General features: G+C 30.1%; 1 protein-coding gene across 2 annotated transcripts; it reads left to right on the top strand.

The window, feature by feature from the left end:
- The first annotated feature begins 652 nt into the window (after positions 1-652).
- Positions 653-6,201, top strand: LOC101488944 (serine/threonine-protein kinase VPS15-like). Of its 2 annotated transcripts, XM_004513074.3 has the most exons (8): positions 653-1,164; positions 2,444-2,566; positions 2,657-2,702; positions 2,871-3,031; positions 3,584-3,663; positions 3,983-4,088; positions 4,214-4,390; positions 4,492-6,201. In XM_004513074.3, the coding sequence occupies exons 1-8, from the start codon at positions 892-894 to the stop codon at positions 6,022-6,024; spliced, it is 2,499 nt and encodes an 832-aa protein (XP_004513131.1). In that variant the 5' UTR covers positions 653-891; the 3' UTR covers positions 6,025-6,201. The 2 variants fall into 2 exon arrangements, with proteins under 2 accessions (XP_004513131.1, XP_073220335.1); XM_073364234.1 differs by lacking the exons at positions 2,444-2,566; positions 2,657-2,702 and adding an exon at positions 2,132-2,254 and having other exon boundaries at positions 1,029-1,164.
- The last annotated feature ends 14,486 nt before the right edge of the window (positions 6,202-20,687 follow it).

The raw sequence follows: 20,687 nt of genomic DNA, 5'->3' as shown, positions 1-20,687 counted from the left end.
ATTTTGCATATAAGGGAAATCTCACAATAATAATTCTTAAAATAAAACTAGATTATTAATCTACTTCGTATATCCTTAAAAAATTCAGAAAAAATATTTATCACTGATAAACATATAAAAAATACAAGATAAATATATGTTATCAATAAATATTAAAAATACAAAATAAATATTTTCTACTGAAATATAAAAAAAAAACAAGACATATATTTTTAACTGACACATAAAAAACACGATACAAATATTTATCACTCATGATATATCAGATATGTACAAATTATTAATAGCAATATTTATTCTACTTTTGATCTGAAAATGAAAAAAAAAATGACAGTACTCCAACTTATTAAGTTATTATCAATTTCAATTTTATTTATTTATTTATTTATTTATTTATATTAATTATAATATAAATCATTTATTTATAGTATAAGAGACTATTTTCTTAATTGATTTTCTTTAATTATACGAGAAAAATTATAATAACCACATATATCTGTATGAAAGCACAAATATTTTATTATAATATAAGATTTACGACGTCAAATTTGTGTATTTAAATACCATTCTTCCATTTAATATAAAACACACTTTTTTCATGGCGCATGGATTAAAATTAATACTATACATTCCTTTTGGTAAAATTCAATAACTACTCCAAACAATTAGTCCACATATAAATATACTATTTCCAATTGTTTATTTTGCCTTATCTTTTTCTGTGTTCTTAACATTTGCTGCTTCCACACACGTCACGCTAAAATGAACCAAAAACATAACGTATTTAAAAACGCGAAAATCTGAAAACGCGCGAAAATCACTAGTTAGGACTTAGAAGGCATAAAAATAAAAGCAGAAAAAAGCGATTACGTGATTGATTGATAATAATCGATGGGGAACAAAATCGCGCGCACAACGCAAGTTTCAGCGTCGGAGTATTACCTACAGGATTTACCGTCGACGTATAATCTGGTTCTGAAAGAAGTTCTTGGACGCGGTCGTTTCTTCAAGTCCATTCAGTGTAAACACGACGAAGGTTTGGTTCTCGTCAAGGTTTATTTCAAACGTGGCAATTTCATCAATCTCTCTGATTATGAACGACGTCTTTCTCAGATCAAAGATATTTTCAGTAACATCGATCATCCTCACGTTTGGCCTTTTCAGGTTTCAATTTTCACCTACTTCTATTTTCGATTTTTATTTTTGATTATTTAACTGAAAATTTGTTGTTGCGTTGTTTTAATACGCTTAATATTGTTGAGTGAATTTGATTTTAACGGATTCAAATTTGATTATGGTGTTGTTTTGTAGTTTGAGCTTATATGATTTTTTTTTTTTACTGTTTTTAGTTACTGAATGGAGTTGTTGATATTTGTGCTGGTTTTTAGTTGTTTTGATTTTAATTTTGATTTTGGAGTTGAAATTGTGGAATGCTGAGTCAATTTGATTTTAACGGTTTGGAATTTGATTGAGACTTTGTTTTGTAGTTTGAAGGAGTTTTAATCACTATGTTCATATTTTGTTCTTTCGTACTTGTATTTTTTAGTTGAAATTGTGGTTGCACTTTGTTTCCATTTCCAAGCTTATTGCCTATGAATCACAAACACTACACATTGACACGTTAACTCCAATAACAATTTGAGAAAATAAATTAATCAACGTAATTAAAGTGATAGTGTCCGTGTGTTATTAGACGGACGTGTCTTCAATAAGAAGTGTCGGTGTTACAAAACTTATTGCTGAGTCAATTTGATTTTAATAGCTTAAATTTTGCCTATACGCTGTTTTGTAGTTTGAGCCTTTGAGGGAATTTTGAATACTGTGTTTGGTCACTGAAAATACTTGTTGATTTTCTGCGTTTTTTTACCTGTTTTGATTTTTTAGTTGACATTTTGGTTGTGTTTCTAACTGAAATTTAAATCAATTTGAATTTAATGGCTTAAAATTGGAATGACATGATGTTCTATGTAGTTTGAGGGGATATACGATTACTATATTTAGTTATTGAAAAGGCTCTATGATGATTTGCTCTTTATTTTTATTTTTATTTTATTTTATTTTATTTAGATTTTATTGTTTTTTTTGCCGTCTACTTTAAATTGCTCATGTGGCTTTGTATGTGATTTTGCAGTTTTGGCAAGAAACAGATAAAGCAGCTTATCTTTTGAGGCAATATTTCTTCCATAATTTAGATGATCGATTAAGTACTCGCCCTTTTCTTAGTTTCGTTGAGAAGAAATGGTTGGCTTTTCAGGTCTTCTTCACTTTACTGCTTTATTAATTTTTTTTTTTTTCATATGAAAGTTTTGTATTTTTATTGACTTTTTTATTTGGTTTGGGGTATTACATAGTTGCTTTTAGCTGTAAAACAGAGCCACGAGAAGGGAGTGTGTCATGGTAAGTCTAAATTTGATTGATACCTAAGCTTTAAAAGACATACAAGTTTTGGCAAGAAACGGATAAAGCAGCTTATCTTTTGAGGCAATATTTCTTCCATAATTTGCATGATCGATTAAGTACTCGACCTTTTCTTAGTTTCGTTGAGAAGAAATGGTTGGCTTTTCAGGTCTTCTTCACTTTACTACTTCATTTTTTTTTGCATATGGAAGCTTTGTATTTTTATTGACTTTTTTATTTGGTTTGGGGTATTACACAGTTGCTTTTAGCTGTAAAACAGAGCCACGAGAAGGGAGTGTGTCATGGTAAGTCTAAATTTGATTGATACCTAAGCTTTAAAAGACATACACAATTAGAGAAGAGAGAATATAATGGAGAAGGATCTATTAGTTGCTGATGGTATTTTCTCGTATCACGGGTTGATTGGCATTCGTTGATGTTATTTATGTAAATTTTTGCATTATTTTTTGTAGGCGATATCAAGTGTGAAAATGTGCTAATTACATCATCGAATTGGCTTTACCTTGCTGACTTTGCCTCTTTCAAACCCACTTACATTCCGGATGATGACCCATCTGATTTCTCTTTTTTCTTTGACACGAGTGGCAGAAGACTCTGCTATCTGGCACCTGAGGTTGGATCCTATAATTTTAATACTATTTGATTATTTATATTCTCTGTCTTATTTGAATTATTGGCTCATTCATGATGCTTTTGTGTTATTATTGAGTTAGAAATTTCCTACAAGTTATCTTGTGAAACTATTGCATACAATATTTCTGGTTTTTCTATTTACCTTTATTAATTTGGTGCTAATGACTTGATTAAACTAGGACTCTATTGGTTATCAAATTTTTGTTTTACATGTTTAAAAATAATACTGATCTGGGCTTTAGGTTAGACACTGAGGTTAACAGAAAAATCTGTCATGCTCTTAGACAACCACTTTCTAGAATTTTTTGGGAATATTTAACAATTTTGAACTTTATCGCAACATTATCAAACAAGTATTTTTTCTTTAGTTTGCTTAAAGTTAAAATATGCAATTAGTGATGCAATATATTAATCCTTCTAGTGTGTCATTGCCTACATGTTTTCTTTCTGGTCACTACTATTCTTACAGAACATGATTCTATTTCTAATAAATCTATTTATTTCATCTTTTTTTGGGGCTGTGTCCTGTCAGAGGTTTTATGAACATGGAGGGGAGATGCAGGTGGCACAAGATTCCCCCCTAAAGCCATCAATGGATCTATTTGCTGTCGGGTGAGAGTTCTTGCTGCAAGAATCTTAATCTTGCAGGAAATGGTTTTTCTTTTCAACCATGTTTCAGGCTTAAAATAAGAATCCTTATGTGCATGAAATATACTCTGAAAGGCATTATACTTTTGTAATTATGGTGATGTTTAATTTTCTGTTGAGTTGATTGTTATATAAATTTTGGTCGTACCTGAAGTCCCTAGATTTATTTTGTTTAAAAGTAACCAAGGTGGTTTTTTCAGACATACGGTTTTGTTTATTACTGTTTTCTGTTTATTTTTTGCGTTTCTTCTTTTCAAATGTGTGGATATCATTTTACTCTCAGGTGTGTTATTGCTGAACTTTTCCTTGACGGGCAACCACTATTTGAACTGTCTCAACTTCTTGCATATCGCAGAAGACAACATGATCCAAGTCAACATCTTGAAAAAGTAGTCTATTTGTGTGTTTGTGTCTTATTTCATCTTCCCATGGTCCCATGCCCGTCAGTAGGGGGTTAGCCATACTCATGACTTAGTTTTTAATATTTTAGATACTGTATTTTCTATGGGTGCAGATACCAGATATTGGAATCCGTAAGATGATTCAACACATGATTCAGTTAGAACCAAAGTCCCGATTTTCTGCTGAAAAATACCTAAAGGAATATGCTGGAGTTGTATTCCCTTCCTATTTTTCACGATTTCTGCATGATTTTTACTGTTGCTGGAGTCCTCTCCATTCTGATATGAGGGTATATGGCTTTACTAAAATTTATATTTTTGCCCGTCAATTATTTAATGTTTTCTATAACTTGCTTATTTTACCTGGATTATATGAATACAATCTATGTAGGTTTTACTATGCCAGAGTGCTTTCCAGGAAATACTTAAGCAAATGATGAACAAGCAGTCATCTAATGATGCAGGTGTTACTTCTAGAAAACTTTTGGAAGAGATCGTTGCCAAAGAAAGCGCGAGTTTCATGAAGGACTCACAAAGGAAAAGAGAGGACTTAGGCAAAGGGTTACTAAGGGATGCTAAAAATAACAATAAGAATCCATCTGGTCCTCAGCCAGTAATAGGAAATGCACAAAATTCTACCTTCCCTGAAAATCTAAAAAGTTTGCAGTCTCCTGGTGAGCTGCTTCAAACTATCTCCAATGCATTTCGAGGAAATGATCATCCCTTTTTGAAAAGTATTACTATGGACAACTTAAATTCGTTGATGTTAGAGTATGATAGTCAGTCAGATACATTTGGAACTCCTTTTCTACCATTACCAAGGGATAGTATGAGATGTGAAGGCATGGTTTTGATAACTTCTTTGCTCTGCTCCTGCATACGCAATGTCAAGTTGCCTCGCCTGAGGAGGGCAGCTGTACTCTTGTTGAAGGCTTCTGCCCTATATATTGACGATGAAGATCGTTTGCAGCGTGTTATCCCATATGTGATTTCAATGCTTTCTGAACCATCAGCAATTGTGCGTTGTGCTGCTTTGGAGACTTTGTGTGACATTCTTGCCTTAGTGCGTGATTTTCCTCCCAGTGATGCAAAGATATTTCCCGAGTATATTCTTCCAATGCTTTCTATGCTTCCCGATGATCCTGAGGAAAGTGTGCGGATATGCTATGCCAGCAATATAGCTAAGCTGGCACTCACTGCTTATGGCTTTTTGATACACTCAATAAGCTTGAGTGAGGCAGGTGTCCTTGAGAAACTGAGTTTGCCACGGAAGCCATCGACATCATCTTCTCAGACCTCTGAGAGAATGAAGATGATAAATAGTGATGTCCAGCTTCTGCATCTGAGGAAATCAATTGCAGAGGTTGTTCAAGAACTTGTTATGGGTCCAAAGCAAACACCAAATATTAGGAGAGCAATTCTTCAGGACATCGGTAAACTTTGCTACTTCTTTGGTGTGAGACAAAGTAATGACATTCTCTTACCTATCCTTCCTGCCTTCTTAAATGACCAAGATGAGCAAGTAAGGACAGTATTCTACGAAAAGATTGTTTATGTATGCTTTTTTGTGGGCCAAAGAAGTGTAGAGGAATATCTATTACCTTACATTGAGCAAGCTTTAAGTGACGCAACAGAAGCTGTCATTGTTAGAGCCTTAGAATGTTTGACTTTTCTATGCAAAAGCGGTTTCTTGCGGAAGACGATATTGCTTCAAATGTTCGAGCGTGCCTTTCCTTTATTGTGTAATCCTAGTAAATGGGTACGAAGATCAGTTGTCTCTTTCATTGCTGCTTGCAGCAAAAGCCTGGGTAAAGTGGATTCTGATGCTTTCCTTGCTCGTGTTATACGTCCTTTCATTAGTAGACGGCCTGTGCCTCTTGCTTCCGATAAAGATCTTCTTAGAATATTAGAAAATATCTTATAATATATTTTATATTATATTAAAATATCCTAAGTTGTTTATTGATCAATTTATAATTATAAAGATATTTTAAAATATTTTTTATTATTATTTGTAGAGATTATTATTGAGTTTTTTGTAATGAAGTTAGTATAAAACTATTATCAATAATATTCAAACTCTTATTATTTTATCTTCTCATTTTCTCTAAAATCCCACAACTTCAACGTGATATTTAGGTTTTCCTTTCTGTTTTCAGATCTCCCTTACTTTCCAATTTTGATCAAAGAAAAATATGCGTCCTTGTTCAAACAATCATTGTCTCTCGTATTTTGGATGCATTTTATCACTCTGATCGATCATGGTTTCGTTTCATTATAGTTGTGTTGCTTCTTCTTTAGTGTTTGTCATACAATTTAGTTCTTATTAATAGATTATTACAATGACTTCTATTCCCACTAACGATCATTTTGATGGTGTTCCTTTTCCTACATATAAATCATATTAGTGATACCTTTTTCTTCCATTTATGGTTATTCTGACGATGTCTTTTATTTTCATGATTCACTTTATCTTGGCAATTTGTCCCAGATGCACTGACCCTATCTTTGTCCTAGATGTATTGGTTTTGTCTTTCTCTCCCTGAAGCACGCTGCTCTCTCCTTGAAGCATATTTTAGTTTTAATATTTTGAGTCTCCGATATTATGGTTTGAAGCTTCCAAATGGAGTTTTTTTAGAATAACATATCTTGTTTTATTCAATTGTTTGCCATAAATTTCTTCCATATTGATGATCATTTCAGTTATCTAGCTAGGCTATATTTTTCTAACAATTCTCTCCGACTTCACTTGCATCCCTAAGTTGTATTTCCATCATTTTTATTATTTTGCATAGTAAAACATTATTTTCTTGTAACAAGCTAAAGCTTAACTTGAGAGGGAGTGTTAAAATATTAGAAAATAACATATATCTTTTATATTATATTAGAGTATTTTGAGTTATTTCCTATATTATATTAGAGATATTTTAGAATATATCTTATTACTATTAAAATTTATTCCTGATTTAGAATTGAGTTTATATTTCTTTATAAATAGAGATTACTATTGAGTCTTTTGTAATCAAGTTAGTATAAAACTAATATCAACAATATTCTAACTCTTATTATTTTCTCTAAAATCCTACAACTTCAATAAATCTCTATAATTATAAATTGATATAGAAAATAACTCAACATACATACTTTAATATAATATAAAAGATATTATATGATATTTTATAATATCATAAGAGAAATTTTGTCATGTTTAAAGATATGATATAGGTCATCACAGTCCAAATTATTTAGAATATTGCCATCGTGATTCTATTGTTTCTGTATAATTAACCATAGACTTCTACTTTCAAGTGGTAGAGATGGGGCCATCAAGGTTTGGAAGTAAACTAAAGTTCATCTTGGCATTGTTGTATATAATTAGCAATTCGTGGTAGCTAGAACTGTACATAAAGTAAGTTATAGGAACTAATAACCAATCAAACTTTCATTGAAATCCCTCTTCCCTTGTTTTCCCCCAAATCTTTGATTTACGCTTGATTTGTATATAAGATATTATTAATAGAGAATTAGAGATAAATTTATTGAGCTTTGAGTGTTGATGGTCCAAGTAGTTGATAAACTCCATTTTCCTACAACATTTTGCTTACAATGGGAATGTCATTATAATAACTCTTAAAATAAAGTTAGATTGTTAATCTTTAAAAAAATGTAATTGAAGTAATGAAAATATTGTATATAAAGGTAACGAACATTAAAATAAAAACAAATCGTTAAATCTCTTAATGCATCGTTGAAGATTATGTTCATAGCATAATCATTGTTGTCCTGATTTTAAACCTGTGTAATTGAATTTTGTGAGAATAATTTAAATTTTAACAAAAAAAATGTGTATTGAAAATATTGTATGAAATAGTGTGTTTTAATCTTTTCTCTTGAATGATTACTTAAAATTTATAAATACATTAAATCTTTTAAAATTTCGATAAATTCTTACAATAAAAATCATTTAGAATCCAAATTATAAATCTTGATAGTCTTTTAAAATCTAAAAGACATTTTAAAATCATAATCCAATACATGTTCCACCATCTTAAAACCATGAATATTACAAAGAGCATTAACATTCATTTTCTATGGTAAAAAAAGAAAAAGAAAAATGTTAACATGTATTCTTGAGACACATTTTAATAATTTAAATGTAGAAAATTTATCTTAAAATTTGTGCATTTAGTTTTTATAAGTCCAAATATTATTTTGTTAATAAAAAATTCTACTTTATTTATTAACATGTGCCATAACAAGAGGTCCAATATTTTACAAAAGAAAACCAAAAGGTTGAATTGTGTGTTGCCGAGTAAATCCACTATTCTTCTAATCCACGAATAATTTGGATTCTAAAATTCCATACTTAAATTACGGTTTCAATAGTATGTTGTTAAAGAAGTGTAACACCGACGAAGGAGTAAACAATGAACACTATACCTTGGTAGCGCCACCCCTACCTTTCGCACTGCCTCTGTCGCCATCTTCGTCTCGCGCCTCAGTCATGTGTGAGATGTGCATAAGTAAATTTCAGAAGTATTTTGCATTGACATGTATCAATTGCATAGTTCATTGACACTTGTGTTGTGTCATGTTATTGTTGTGCTTATGTTATGAAATGAATTATGTGAATCATGCCTTAACAAGTATGTTTTATGAGTTGTTTATTTATTTCATAACTATTAAATGTTATATGTTAATTTCAGTTAACATCCTTTACTTTTTGTGGATCGGGCTGAACATTTCAAATTAGAGGAGTGTACCCTCCACCTCCACCCCTTAGTTTGACCTCCCAAAATTCACCCTTACATTTGAAACTTTCTCAAAATTTAAGAATATTCGAAAGTTTTAAAATTTTGAAATTATTCAAAGTGAGTTTTTTATATTTTTTGAAACTTTATTTAAATTCAAAACATTCGAAATGTTAAATAACATAAATAAATAAAAATTTCGAAACTTTCGATGAATCTGAAAGATTCAAAATGAACTTTTCCAGAAACCTTCGAAAGTTTCAAATAATCCGAAAGTTTCGAAGTTATAACTTTCAAAACTTTGGATGAATTTCGAAGTTCCGAAACACAAATTTCAGAATGTTTCGAAAGTTTCGATGAATCTGAAACTTCCGAAACACACATTATACGAAAGTTTCAAACATTCGAAATATGTCAATTTCGAAAGTTTCAAAAAATTCGAAACTTTCAAAATTTTCAATTTATTATTAATTAAATTTATTACTAATTTTGAAATTAGGAATGAGTATAGTTGATGTTACTAATTTATTACTAATTTTGAAATTTATTAGGAAAAATTTTAAAATTTATTACTAATTTATTGCTAATTTTGAAATTATTACTAATCTATTGAAATTAGGAATAATTTTGAAATTTTTACCCATTTGCACCATTACTAATTATTACTAATTTTGAAATTAGGAATAATTTATTACCCATTTGCACCTGAAACTTTTACCCATTTGCACGTGTAGAGAATGATAAAAAAAAGGTGATTCGGAGAGTAGTTATTAGATGTCTTTGTAATGCTTCTTTTTACTATAGTTATTAGATGTTTTGGTTCATATAGACTTGCAAAATTGGTGGGCGCTATTTATCCGTTTTCAATTGCAGTAATATTTATTATTCATATCCTAAAAATGCTTTCATCTCTATTTTCTCTTTTGCTTTTGCTCTTTGGATTTTTTTGCATTTATTTTCTACAATGGTAATTACTATTTAGAAAAATAAAGTACACTAAATCTCTATGTCCCTTTTATTATAGATATAGATTAAATGATTACAAAATTAAATAAAAAATATTTGCTCATATTTTTTTTGTTGACAAAATTGGGTTTCAACACTTCTCTAACACAACTATCTTTTATATTTTTTACAACATCCTGTTATGATGGAAGTATACATTTGCACAAAAATTTATAGGCGTAGTTGCATTTTTGTCATCTTGTTTTAATATATTCACAAAAACAGTCCTCTAATTTTGAAATCAAACTTTGTAATCTTCTATTTTTACTTTTATAATAATTTTGGTCTCATATCATAATTTTATCTTTAACAATATTAACTTTTAGCCCAAATTTTTTGGTGATTTTATATTCTTAACTTGGTCTTCAAACTTAAACATCAATTTTATTCTAATATTATATTGTGGAACATTTATTATCATACTTTTTTTTAACACTCCAATGTTTTTTTGGAGAACAAAACTGTCCAAAAATTTAATTTTAAACAGAACAATGAGTGCGAAAATATGAATACTCTACTTGAGTCTTATGTTGAAGTCCAATATGATGATAATGTTGATGATTTTTTTCACCATAAAATTTATTGAGTACTAGTTGTATATTTTTTAAGCTATAGTATATAAGAAGTTATAAATTGTGAAATCACATGCACAATTTTCTATTACATTCAACATGAATATAAACTTTGAGAAAATATTGGTGTATTAAAAAATACATGGTACTAATAGTTGTATGTCCTTAACTAGTATATAAAATGATCCACAATTAGATGAATGTACCCTGCACCCCCATTTTTACCTCCCACCCCCTCCCCCCCCAAATTTTCATAATGACAATGTTACCCTTTTTTACTTTGTATAAAAAATTTCTTAACTTTCAAAAATTTCAAACTTTCGAAATGTAATTATGCAAAAAAAATTACTAATTTCGAAACTTTGAAAAATTACAAAACTTTCGAAATGAAATATTTTAGAAATTTTCGAAGCTTTGGATGAATCTAAAATTTTCGAAGTGTATTTTTCCAGAAAGTTTCGGAAGATTGGATGCATTTGAAACTTTCGAAGCACATAAACTTCGAAAATTTCAAACCTTTGAAGTAATTCCATTTCGAAAGTTTCAGAAGTTTATGCATTTCGAAAGTTTCGTATTCAATGAAAGTTTCGAAAGTTTTATTTTTTTTGGGAAAAATGAACTTCGAAAATTTCATCATCATAGAAACTTTCGAATTTCTGGTAAAATCTTGTGTCGAATGTTACAATATTTCGAAGGTTTGGTAGGGTCAGATTCAAATATTTAAAAGTTTCAAATGAAGTGGGTGAAAAAAGAAAAGTGAGTTTTTTTTTTAGTTTTTATATATGAAAGTAGGGGCAATATGGTCTTTCCCATATGAATGAGGGGTGGGAGGTCAAAGTGGCGGGTGCACGGTACAAACCTCCCACAATTATCACATTTTATATTTTGGGCTTTTGTGATAATCAAACAGGCTCAGGTTTTGAAATTTGATATGAATTGATGTTTTGTTTTGATATTTTAAAGTGAACGAAGTAGAGAAGAATAAAATAATATGTAATAAATTGAAATAGAATAGAACGTAAAAACCATTACATTTCTTTGTTTTGGAATTTTTTTGTGGAAAAACAAAATTTCCATTCTATTGTTTAATAAATGAACAAAATGGAATGTGTTGTATCTTTTTTTCTTTCTTTTATTTTTACTCATATTAAAAAACATTATTATGTTGAACTAAAATATAATATTATCTTTTATTAAAATAATTAATTTTATACCTTATATAAAAATCTTCTTTTTCCTTTGCTTTGTCAATTTCAATGGCTATTTACATTAATTCATTAATTAATCAATAGAAATGAGCTTAACAAAAGCCTTATTTATTAAATCAGATAGAAATAAAGAAAGAGAAAGAAAAAAAAAACTAGCACGGCCTATTGTTCAGATAGGTGGAATTGAAGAATAGTTTTATTGTGTGAAAACAAAATACTACAAATTCATCGGTATTAGGGACACTTTTGAAATGGCTTATGTATGGATTATTTTGTTGTTATGGAAATTGAAAATATTCTTTAAAATCTCTTTAAACATGTCAATTGATTTCCTTTCTATGCTAATTATTAATATTAATTATATCTTTTTAAATATTTTTTATAAAATAAGATCATGACATTCAAGTGGTATGGATAAGGGGTGTAGTATAAATTATAGTACTAATATATATTAGACCTCCACTTGGTTTGAAAGAGATGGAGAAACAAATTGGTTTGTGCCAATTAAATAATTTTATTTCGGATATATCATGTGTTATTTCTCTATTGTTCTTTCACCTCACTTTTACCTTTAAGGAATTTTTGTCTCAAGCGATTAAATCCAGTTTTTTGTCTCAAGTGTTTAAATCCTTAAAGAATGTGTGCTTTCGTATAGTTCCTGCAGAATTGGTGGGATTTTTGTCTCAAGCGATTAAATCCTTGATGAATGTGTGCTTTCACATGGTTCGTGCAGATTTGCAGAATTAGTGGACGCTATTTATCCATTTTTTTATTGCAATAATATATATTATTCATATACCAAAAATGTTTTCATCTCTATTTTCTCTTTTGTCTTTTGCTCTTTGGGTTTTTTTTTATTTGTTTTTGACAATGATAATTACTATTTTAGGAAAGTAACTCTCTATGTCCCCTTTATTATAGATATAGATTAAATGATTCCAAATAAAAAGATTTGCTCATTTTTAGTAGTTTCTTTTTTTTTGTTGACAAAATTTGGTTACAACACTTCTGTAACACAATTGTCTCTTATATTTTTAACAACATCCTCTTATGATAGAAGTCTACATTTGCACAAAAATGTATTGGTGTAGTTGCATTCTTTTTTCATCTTGTTTTAATATATTTACAAATATAGTCCTCCAATTTTGAAATCAAACTTTTTAGTCTTTTATTTTTACTTTTATAATAATTTTGGTCTCAAATCATACTTTTATCTAAAAAATATTAATTTTTAGTCCAAAAAAGAGTGATTTTATATTCTCATTGTGGTGCAGTTATTATCATACTTTTTTTTAATACACCAATGTTTTTTTGAAAAACAAAAATTGTCTAAAAATTTAATTTTAAAAAGAACAATGAGTACAAAAATATGAATACTCTATGCAATTTTTTTTTGAAATAATATGTAATGAATTGAAATAGAGTAGAACATAAAAAATATTACATTCTATTGTTTTGGAATTTTTTTGTGGAGGAACAAAATTTTCATTCTATTATTTAATAAATGAACAAAATAAAATGTGTTGTATCTTTTTTTCTTTTCTTTTTTCATTTGTACCCATATTAGAAAACATTATTATGTTGAACTAAAATATAGTATTATCTTTTATTAAAATAATTAAATTTATACCTTATATAAAAAATGTGCTGCTTCCTTTACTTTGTCAAATTCAATGGCTAGTTACATTAATTAATTAATTAATCAATTAGAAAGAAAGCAAAGAAAAAAAAATACTATCAAGGCCTATTATTCACAAACTCCCTACTATGTTCATTATTCATGTTCTACTATGAATGTCTCTGAAAATACATGATAAAATATCAAATATTTTTTAAGCTTAAATAGATGATTTTGGATGGTTGATTTCATATATGAGTAATTAAATTACAAATATATTAATAAAAAATAATTAATGTAATTACAAATTTGAAATTATCTTATAAAAAGAGACAAAAAAAAAAAACAAAAAAAATCTTATATTTACAAAAGAGAGTAGTGTGTGTTAAATAATACAAATAATAAATTTATCATTTAAGGATTTTGAAATTATATATGACAATTAGACCCGGACTAATAATCGTAAAAATTAATAAAATTGTTTGAAAATATATTTTTGCATAACTGTCTCATTAAATTGAACAAATAAATCATAATAATCAAGATATGACCAAAAGCTCACAATAAAACCTTGAAAGAATGCAATTGACAAAATTAAATAGTTTAAATAAAAATAATACAAATTTTAATCATTTATAATTTATAAAGTAATTTATTATATTTAGTTTCAGGTTATGAATTTATCAAAATATTAATTTACTTACATCCAAACGAAAGATATGTATTAATATTACTATAATATTCTGTAAATAGATACTAGTACCTTATTGTAGTAATCCATGTTTAGTACTTGTTATGTATGTAGTTATTTATTAGTCCACTCAACAACAACAAAATGTATGTAGTTATCAGTATTATTTTATACAAATAAATTTGCATAATAATTAAATAATTAGTAATTAATATTCATATTATGTAAGTTAACAATATTTATAACGGCTTTTATATATAACTATTAATCAATTATTATTCATTAATATATAAATAAAATTTATTTTTGTGACCAGGCTTTTCAAGTATAATACTAATCCCACTAAGAAGGTAGTGTGTGTTAATATTATATGAAAATAAAATTTGAATGGTACACACATTGTTTCAGTGAATGTTAAATGTCACTAACATTGATTTTGTTTTTCTACTTTAGTTAGAAGACTATACATGTAAGGTCCACGTATTTGTTTAGTCTTTAGTTTATCTTCTTAGTCATCAAATGATTGAGCACTGCATTTTCTCACCCATGTCTAGTTTCATCATTCTTTATCTATTCCTATTCTAGCTGTTTGTTCAAATCCTCTCTTGCAAAACTTAGGTGACAAAGATTCTTGTTATTTTTGTAATAATTGTTTATCATGTTTAATAACATTTAATTATCCGGAGTTTTTATAATATTTTTTTACAAATTTATAATTTCTTTTATAAGTTAATTAAACTAGTTTTAAATTTATATTTTATAACATTTTATTTTTCATTTTATTTTTTATTTTTATCTTTATTATGTTAATTGAAAAAAATTTAATATTAATTAAAGTATATTTATTTTTATGTTATTTTATTTTTTTTTAACTATTTTAATAGTTAATTTTATCAAATATTTCAAATTAAATCATCTAACTTATCTATTGTCTATTTTTTTTTAACTATTTTTATTATTTGCTATTAGCTACTTATCTATTATCCGTGTTAAGTACATTTACTATAAATTAATTTTATGTTATTCATCATTTTTGTCAAACAAAATCTTAATATCAATATTTATTTATTAATTCCCTCAAAAAAATTATATTATTATACTAACGATAATAAAAAAATGATAACTAGAATGTGAACCAGTAATGATACACATTAATTCCCCACAAAAGAATCAAGCACATCAAAGAGATTGTATTTTTAAAAAGTATTTATGATGAATGAGATTTTGAGAGAAAGGTGTGATGGAGAGAAAGGTATGAAAAAATGACTTATTGATACATTTGACAGACTGTGTTTATATACACAGTTGTAGTACATATGAGATCCTAGAATTATGCTAGGACTAATTACAATAATAAACATATATGAAGAAACGGTCATGACAGCTATACACATTCTTTGACTGAATAATAGCAATTAATGTCATGATACTGAATATGGAAACTGTATAATGCCATTGATATTGAGATCAATATGAAGTTATTAGAATCATAACTTTCTCTAACTCCCATTCTCAAACTGATGGTGACATCGTCACCCCAAGTTTGTCTCTCATCATGTTGAACCTTGTGTGTGTGAGAGGTTTGGTAAAGCAATCTGCAATTTGATCTGCTGTGGGCACATAGGCTATTGTGACTTGATCTTGAAGTACTTGATCACGTATGTAGTGGACATCTATTTCAATATGTTTGGATCGAGCATGCATCACTGGATTGGATGTTAGTGCCTTGGCACTCAAGTTATCACACCATAAAATTGGTTTCCTGGACATAGGAAGTTTTAGCTCACCTAATAGCGATCTAATCCAAGCTACTTCAGCTGCTAGGTCAACCAACGCTCTGTATTCTGCCTCAGTACTTGACCTTGACACCACTCTTTGTTTTCTCGAGGCCCACGAGATTAATTTCTCTTCAAGGAACACACACTGTCCTGCCATGGATTTCCTATCATCTATGCTAGTAGCCCAATCTGCATCATAGAATCCAACAATATCAAGATCAGTTGAAGACTTGATATGAAGACATAAATTTGTTGTTCCATGGAGATATCTTAATATCCTTTTTATTCCTTGCCAATGATCTATGGTTGGGGAACTCATAAATTGGATGAGTTTGTTGACCGAGAACGCTATGTCTGGCCTAGTGTTGATTAGGTACTGTAATGCACCTATTGCTTGTCTGTATAGTGTAGGGTTGGCCATAGGTTCTCCTTCAGCAGTTAGTTGTTTCCCTGTTGCCATTGGTGTGGGACAGGATGAGGCTTTTTCCATATTGAACCTTTTGAGCAAGTCTCTAATGTACTTTGTTTGTTTCAGGTACATTCCACCAGTATCTCTGTGTACTTCAATTCCCAGGAAGTAGTGTAGAGGACCTAGGTCTTTAAGAGAGAAAGCAATGCTTAGTTGAGTGATGAAGGTCTCTAGGAACTTTTTGTTGCTCCCTGTTACTATTATGTCATCAACATATATGAGGAGAAGTGTGATATGGTCAGTTCCTCTAAGGACAAACAGTGATAAATCACTGTTTGTCCTTTGAAATCCCCATTTTAGTAGAGTACCTTTCAACCTGTCGAACCATGCCCTTGGGGCTTGCTTCAGGCCATAAATTGCCTTGGTTAATTTGCATTTGTGATGAGGTTTGGTTGAGTCTATATATCCTTCTAGTTGATGCATAAACACAGTTTCTTTGAGATTGCCATTCAAGAATGCATTGTTTATGTCCAATTGCCTAACTTCCCAATTTAGATGTACTGCAATGGATAGAACAATTCTTACAGTGCTGGATTTGATCACTGGACTGAAGGTCTCATCATAGTCCAAACCTGCAGTTTGTTGGAAACCTTTGGCAACCAGTCTTGCTTTTCTTCTTTCAATTGAGCCATCTGCCTTGTACTTGGTTTTAAAAACCCACTTTGAGTCTATGATATTATTCTGCCCCTGAAATGGTACCAGTGTCCAAGTGTGATTTGCTGTTAGAGCTTTAAATTCTGCATCCATGGCTTCTTTCCACCTTGGTTTGACTTGTGTTTCATTGACATTTTCTGGTTCCTTATCCTCTTTGTGTGTCTCTGTCAGTCCTATATAAGGTAGTTTGGGCTTGTAGATCCCTGCCTTGCTCCTAGTACGTATCTGCTGGACATGTTGATTGTCTTCTAATGTGTCCTCTACGGGTCTGTGTCCTGTATTGAGCCTGTTGTTGCTGGTGCTTCATTTGTATGAGAAGTTGCCTCATCTGCAGTGACAGAGATCTCACTAAGGACTGGTTGATCTTCATGAACCGCTAGGTCTTCTTCCTGGTGGTTCACATCATTGTTACTTGGTTCAATTGTGTGACTTGTAGTGGTACCTATAGGTAAAGGAGGAAGAACAATAGGGACACTTTCAGTTAGAGTTTTTAATGGATTCCTTGTGTCAAGAAAGCCATCATAAAATGGAAAATGATTCTCATTGAAGACAACATGTCTTGAGACAAAAATTCTTCCATGAGAATTGAGGCACTTATATCCCTTGTGAGAGTTGCTATATCCCAAGAACACACACCTAGTGGTGTGGAATTGAAGTTTGTGTTGATTGTATGGTTTGAGGCAAGGGTAGCATGCACAACCGAAAGGCTTCAAGGCATCATAGTCAGGTTCCTTTCCAAACAATAATGAATATGGACTTTTATTTGGGTTAACTGATGAGGGCAATCTGTTGATAAGAAAAACCGAGGTCGAGAAAGCTTCCCACTAGTAGTGTAAGGGCATTTTGGCCTGTGCTAGTAGTGTGAGTCCTAATTCAGCCACATGTCGATGTTTTCTTTCTGCTCTACCATTCTGCTGAGAGGTATATGGACATGACATTCTAAATTGGATTCCTGACTCTATGGCTATTTTCTGAACCGGTTTATACTCACCTCCACCATCACATTGCAGGATTTTTATTTTCTTGCTAAACTGATTTTCAACCATGTTTTTGAATTGAGTGAAAGCATGTACTGTTTCTGGTTTTTGTTTTAAGGGAAAAATCCAAGTGAATCTGCTGAAATCATCAATAAAGTGAACATAGTACTTGAAATTAGATGGAGATAAAATTGGGGCTGGACCCCATACACCACTATGAATTAGATCTAAAGGTTCCTTAGCATGAGAATAGGATGATGTAAATGGTAACAAGTGAAGTTTTCCAAATTGACAAGCTTCACATAATAAAAAATGATCATTTGATGATGTCTTCACATTGCAGTTCTTCAACACCTTTTCCAGGACTTTATTGTTGGGATGTCCAAGCTTTCTATGCCAATTCTCCTTGACTGACATGTAGATACACGAGTCTTTATTGACTTGGGAGTTGGCACTTGAAAGTTGATATAATCCATCTTTAACTTTCCCTTTTAGTAATGCATTCCCATTGCTTTCACTGAGATCTTGGAGTTTCTCATTTTGATGAGTCACATGATTGTTAGCTCCACTGTCGAAATACCATTCATAGTCCTGACCGTGGTAAGGCGAGGCTATGAAAGCACTGTGATTTTCTTGCTTGTTATTCTCAGCATAGTGATTTGAGCATGTGTATGATTTGTCAAAACGGTAAAAACATTGCACTGTAGTGTGACCTATCTTGTTACATACCTGGCATGTTGGTTTAGATCTACCTCTTCCTCTACCTCCTCTGAAGTTAGAACCTCTCCAGTTGCCTCGTGTCCCAGATTTGTTGCTTCTGAAATGAGTTTGGCTTGCAAGGTTTGCTGAAGCATTCATTGAGAGATTACTGAAATTGTTCAGTTGTTCCATTCTGTTTTCAAATGCCAATAGTTGGGCTTGTAGATCAACCCAATTAAGGTTGATTTGATCAGATAATTTGACCACCACAGGATTATAATCAGCATCCAGACCATTCAGTGTCTGAATTATCAGGTCCGAGCTGGAGATTGGTGATCCTGCCAGTTTTAATTTGTCAGAGAGGTTCTTCATTTTGAGAAGATACTGATCCATCTTCATTTGTCCTTTGCGGGTGTTATGAAATTCTGATTTGAGGTAGATTGTTCTTGATTTTGTGTGTGCACCTGTTAGGCTTTGTGCTTCATTCCAAAGTTCCTTAGAGGTTTCACAATGCAGTAACTGTGTTGCAATGTCAATGGCCACTGAATTTCTTAGCCATCCTAGGAGAGCTTGATCATGTGCAATCCACTCTTCATAGTCAGGATTGTTTTTCTTAGTTGTGTCATTTGTGGAGATAAATTGTTCAGGACATTCTTTGGTTCCTATAATGTAACCATCAAGTTTGCATCCTCTAATCAATGGAAGAACTAGTGACTTCCATAGGAGATAGTTATCTCTATCCAGCTTGACAGAGACAGTTGTAGGTAGGTCATTTTTGTGATTTGTGTTAGCAGCGGATGACTTATTAGATCGAGAGCCTTCAAGAGAGAAAGGTATGAAAAAATGACTTATTGATACATTTGACAGACTGTGTTTATATACCCAGTTGTAGTACATATGAGATCCTAGAATTATGCTAGGACTAATTACAATAATAAACATATATGAAGAAACGGTCATGACAGCTATACACATGATGTGACTGAATCAATAGCAATTAATGTCATGATACTGAATATGGAAACTGTATAATGCCATTGATATTGAGATCAATATGAAGTTATTAGAATCATAACTTTCTCTAACTGTTCCTTTGTTGCTATGAATGAAGAAAATTGTTAGTATATGAAGTAGTTAGAAAACTAATCATAATTTTCAATTCCAATGATTAGAATCAACTAAATTTTAACTGAAAGGTTTGAATCAACTTTGTATCATTTAAATCACACATAATAAATATGTGAAATTTATAATTTTATTACATTATTAAAATCCTATTATTTTCTAAGTTAAAATAACTTTAAAAATAATTTTAATACAAATTTAAAATATTAATTTTCTCATATCCTAATATGTGAAATATTATTGAGAAAAGCTTAGCCACATCCTTTAAACTTTAGATGTGACTTCAAACTTTGTTATTATTCGACACTTCAAACTTTGTTATTATTGTACTAATTAATTTTTTAAATGCAATTCTAATCATAAAATACTCATCAAATTGTACAATATAAAAGGCAGATAAAATTGATATTAGTATACAAATATCACTGTAAAGATAAAACAATGAAATCGAACTAAATTTGATAAAAACTTAGATCAAAGTCGCTTAGAAGACAAAAACAGAAGAAGACAAAGATACAACTCAGAAAAATGGCAACCGGATAAGTTGACTAAGTGGAAGAGAAAATACAATCAAAGACAATTTCAAATTTTTGAAAAAAAATAAGATAATTACAGCTTTTTTTGAGTTAAATTATGTATTTTTTAATTGTGTCATTTTTTCTTTCTCATTTATTGTAGGAAGTAAATATGAGAAACTATTATTTTTAACTTCTTTATTTTTAACCATGACTTTTTTAACCAATTTTCTTTTTAAATATGAAACAAACACCATTTAAACAAACCAACATGATTTTTAGTTTGAAAAATTAAATTTTATGGTCTTCATCATTAATAAAACAATACAAAACGCTTACGGAATTGGCAAGATGAGAAGAAGAAAAGTTTGATCAAACTGGAAAGGGGGTGAGGAAAGTTAAAGATGTAGTGAGAGAAAAAGAAAAGTTATAAATTTCTTATAAATATATACGTGAGGGCAACATATTATCAACACATCTTTTCTTGTTGCATCAATTAACCTAATAGTATGTGTTATGTACATA

This window comes from Cicer arietinum, chromosome 8 (assembly GCF_000331145.2).
Source record: "Cicer arietinum cultivar CDC Frontier isolate Library 1 chromosome 8, Cicar.CDCFrontier_v2.0, whole genome shotgun sequence".
Taxonomy (NCBI): domain Eukaryota; kingdom Viridiplantae; phylum Streptophyta; class Magnoliopsida; order Fabales; family Fabaceae; genus Cicer; species Cicer arietinum.
Note: the sequence above shows the minus strand (reverse complement) of the source record. Positions and strands in the feature narration are given on the sequence as shown.